This window comes from Bidens hawaiensis, unplaced genomic scaffold, assembly GCF_021521415.1.
Source record: "Bidens hawaiensis isolate Kalapana, Puna unplaced genomic scaffold, B.hawaiensis_p1.1 tig00010343_1, whole genome shotgun sequence".
NCBI lineage: Eukaryota > Viridiplantae > Streptophyta > Magnoliopsida > Asterales > Asteraceae > Bidens > Bidens hawaiensis.
In genome coordinates, this window is record NW_027491783.1 from 151,599 (window position 1) to 155,739 (window position 4,141).

Consider the following 4,141-nt stretch of genomic DNA (forward strand, 5'->3'; position numbering starts at 1 on the left):
AACTTGTGGTACACAATTAAAGTTAATAAAAAATGTAAATATAAATATAATTTTTTCTCTCTCCTGAAAACATATATAAAAATTAGTAAAAAATGTTAAAAAATAGCAAAACATTTTTTTTTTTAGTTTTCAATGTTTTGTATTAAATGTTACAGCATATATTACATGTGTAGAAAAAATGTTACATAGGGTTTTCACAACTCAAGTGGGTTTTCATTCATGCATAACAAACGTTACCTAATTGTAGAAATTGAACCAATAACCTTTGTTTGCACAGTTTAGGATCCTTTCCATTCAACCAAAGGCTCATTTTGTAGGTTTTCGTGCTAAAACAACATTATATATAAAATATAAATTTTATTTTTTAATGATTATGAGTCTCTCTGAAAAATGGGCCTAAGTTCGTCGCCCTCCCTTGGACCAGGTCTGCTCACTGGTTGCTAGTTAAATGTGGACGGGTATGTTAGTCAAGTTGTTAGTCCGGATACGACGTCATTTGCATTAACATCAAGTAACAAACGACACGAGACCTTAATTAAACACACAGATCAAGAAACAAACAAGCACCATCGCTGAAAATGATAACACCACATGTAGTTAAGCATGCTAATTAAACCACAAGAAACCTAATCAAATAAATACTGGATTTAGCAACAAACAATACAACATGATCAAGTAAGTAACAAACCACACGAAACACATACATCCAGCAACAAATTACCAAACACCATCCATGAAAATGGTATCAATCCATTCTCATTAGATGCCTTATTCAAATCCACATACCTAAACAGCAAACCATATGCCACATTATTCATGAAACACACAACGCCTAGCTTCAAGCATCAACCAAGAAAGCTTGGAGGTTGATGGTGGATGATCCACCATTGCCGACAGCTTCACTCGCCAACTTCTTCCATTTTGATGCATTTCTACGTATCTCTTCATCTCCCATCACCATTGTTACGCACCTCATAATCTCCTTCCCTTCCACCACCCCATCACCCTCCCTCTTAGCCCTAACTCCTGTCTTCCACACACCTTCAATCATCTTTGCGTTCGTCGTCTGATCCGTCCACTGCGGATAAGCCACAATCGGAACACCAGCCGCCAACGCCTCCATAGTCGAGTTCCAACCACAATGCATCAAGAAACACCCAATTGCTTCGTGGCTCAATACCTCCACCTGAAACTCGATCGCCGTTTATTAATTTCTTATAAAGAAAATGATTTAATCCATGCAAAACTACAAGTTTTTACTAGCTAGCTAGTTCGGTTTGATTATGTTTTGTCAAGTTTGAAAATAGCATGCAAAACTAAGACTTCGTTTCGGTTTCACGCCCTATTAATTTTAGGGGTGCAAACGAGCTGAGCCGAGCTCAAGCTCGACCAAGCTTGAGCCCGGCTCATTTAACTTACACAGAGCTCGAGCTCGAGCTCGGCTCGTTTCGGGCTCTATTTTCAAAGCTCGAGCTCGGCTCGTGCGTGGATTTTGAAGCTTGAGCTTGACTCGGGCTCGGCTCATTTACTATTGATCATTTATTTTTTATATAATTATAATTAATTTTATATATTTTTTTTATTATAAATTTATGTATAAAATAATATATTATTTAGTCATTTTTATTTATTTTTTCATAACATTATATATATATTAATTAATAATTATTAAATATATATTTAAAAAAATTATATAAATGGCAGGCTCGCTTAGGCTTGCGAGCCGGCTCGAGCTCGATAAGTGAAGCTCAGCCTTGGGCCCGTTTATTAAACGAGCTTATTTTTAGGCTCGGGCTCGATTCAGCTCGGCTCAATCGAGTTTTTTAACGAGCCAATCTCGAGCAGCTCGGCTCATTTGCACCCCTATTATTTTTACCTGACAGCACCAAGTGACAATCAACCCTTGTTTCTTCAATTCACTAATCTTGCTCAGTTGTGCTGCTTCATCACCGTTCCTTATCACCCACAGAAACGGTCGACCGCTTTCCAGCAACCCAGCCACTATCGCCTCCGCTTGATCACTCGATAAACGAGACACACTTCCAAACGAAACATACACAACAGACCGTTTCGGCTGTGTGTTTAACCAATTGGCATAACCATTACCATTGTCTGGTTGAACGTACGAGTCTTTTTCGTTTAAGGGCCCAATAGGAAGGTACTTAAAGTTTTTGTTTGCTTTGATGCTCTCAGCTTCTAGTTCCTCAGTGGTGTTGACAAGAACTCTTGTGCCAGTTTTGAGTACGTCAGCATGCTCTTTATAAATTGGTACAAGAAACTCGTGTTCCTTGGGACTTGACTGCAACAGGGAAAATAATAAGCCAAAAGTGAGATGCTAAGAAAAATAAAATGTTTTTCACTTTTATTGTTCATTTCATTTTTGTCTTCTTTTTTAAGGTTTTTCACTTTTGGTGTTCCGGAGGGCCGGAGGGGTTCCGCCTGAACCTGGAAACACCAAAATGGAAAAATTTTAAATTAAACAACATAAAATCTGAAACGCGGTTTGTATTTAAACGCCAAATGGTGAATAAAAGTACTAAAAAATCCTTCCAAATTAACACATGCTTCTGAGCTAATTGAGATCCGCTCTTGAAAAAACCCGATCAAATCGAGCTTAAAGCCCGAGCCTGAGCCTAAAAATTAGCTTTTTAATAAACGAGCAAAGCTTCACTTATTGATTGAGCTCGAGCATCTGAAATGTGCATATCATTTATATAATTGTCATTACACACACACATATATATATACATAATAATAATAATAATAATAATAATAATAATAATAATTTTATTATTATTAACTAATATATATAATGTTATGAGAAAATAAATAAATAATATTATATGTATAATTATAATTGAAAAAATATATAAACAGATTATAAGTATCTAAAAGTTGATTAATAAATAGTAAACAAGTCGAGCTCGAGCCTGGATCTATGTAAGTTAAACGAGCTTGGCTCGGCTCGTTTGCATGCCTAAAAACAATTAAGAAAATCTTGCCGGGAAGAAAAACGAGGGCAGATCAGCCAGAGTTAGTGGTGGCAGCCCCGGCAAGTTGATCGGAAACAGTGGGTTGTGTTTGTTAGCAGATATCAACTCTTGAAACCCATTGAAATAGTGATAGTAAATATCCAACACAGCAGCCGGTTGGCACCACAAGAGAGTGGATTCAACATTATGAGCACTCGCCACACGTGCCACCCACGGTATGATCGTGGTGTAGACCACGTGATCAAACGGCTCGCCTTCTGCTGCCGCTGAGGTGATGATTTGAGCCACAGCAGGAGCCCCGCGTGTGGCAAAGTCTGAGATGTGTTGTTGTAGGGTGGTGGGTGGGGTTTTACCGATGGAGTGGTCATCAAGGCCGTCAGAGAATGGGGCGAAGGTTAGACCGTGTGGCACGGTGTGTTTGTCGATGCATTTTATGACGGAGAAGCTGGTGGAGAAGGTGACGGAGGTGACGCCTGCTTTGAGAAGGCGGCTTGCGAAGCGGAGGGATGGGCTGATGAGGCCTTGCCCGGCAAAGGTGACGATAAGGATTTTTTGATGACCGGTCATTTTTGCGACGGAGTGTAGTGGGTTTATGGTTGGTTTGTGACAAATGAAATGCGAGCATGCAAAACATTTATAGGCAAATAGGAAGCCTAGAGCATTCTCATGGTTCCTCAAAATTTTGTGAGGGGTAGTTTGTAAATTATAGGAGGGTTTTGAGTGATTGTGAGTGTAAATTATAGGATTGAGAGAGAAAATGTTGTGATTTTTTGTAAATTTAGGGAAAAATGGTGATTTTTTTGTAAATTATAGGGTGGAGAGAGAAAATTGTAATGATTAAAGTAAAAAATATATATTAATTAATTAAACAGAAGAAAAAATATAGTGTTTTATAGTGTAATTATAGAGATGAGGATAAGGGATCGGTTGAGAATACTCTTACATTTGGTTTTTATCTTAAAATGCAACCATGTATAAATGAATAAAGCGTGCTTGATTCGGGCTCATTTATGGAAACTAGTAGGGACCCGTGTGGTGGTGACAATTTTCAATGTGCTAATGCCGCAGCTTGGGCTTCATCATGGGGGTGACCGAAGTCACGAACCCAAAAATTTTCGGGTCAATGATTCGGTTCGGGTCGGATCAAA

The 4,141-nt window shown here is 38.4% G+C and overlaps 1 protein-coding gene across 1 annotated transcript; it reads right to left on the bottom strand.

Moving 5' to 3' along the window:
• Positions 1-838: 838 nt before the first annotated feature.
• LOC143534781 (UDP-glycosyltransferase 75C1-like) lies at positions 839-3,560 on the bottom strand. Its single transcript, XM_077029190.1, has 3 exons — positions 3,003-3,560; positions 1,877-2,299; positions 839-1,186 (listed from the first exon to the last, which is right to left on the bottom strand). The coding sequence occupies exons 1-3, from the start codon at positions 3,558-3,560 to the stop codon at positions 839-841; spliced, it is 1,329 nt and encodes a 442-aa protein (XP_076885305.1).
• Positions 3,561-4,141: the final 581 nt, after the last annotated feature.

Bases quoted from the DNA above. Each gene is read 5' to 3' on its own strand.
- LOC143534781 (XM_077029190.1), bottom strand. From the start codon at position 3,560: ATGACCGGTCATCAAAAAATCCTTATCGTCACCTTTGCCGGGCAAGGC. The intron at 2,300-3,002 runs GCAAGATTTTCT...TCCCTGTTGCAG, and splicing joins TGCCCTCGTTTTTCTTCCCG to TCAAGTCCCAAGGAACACGA. The intron at 1,187-1,876 runs GTAAAAATAATA...ATCGAGTTTCAG, and splicing joins TTGTCACTTGGTGCTGTCAG to GTGGAGGTATTGAGCCACGA.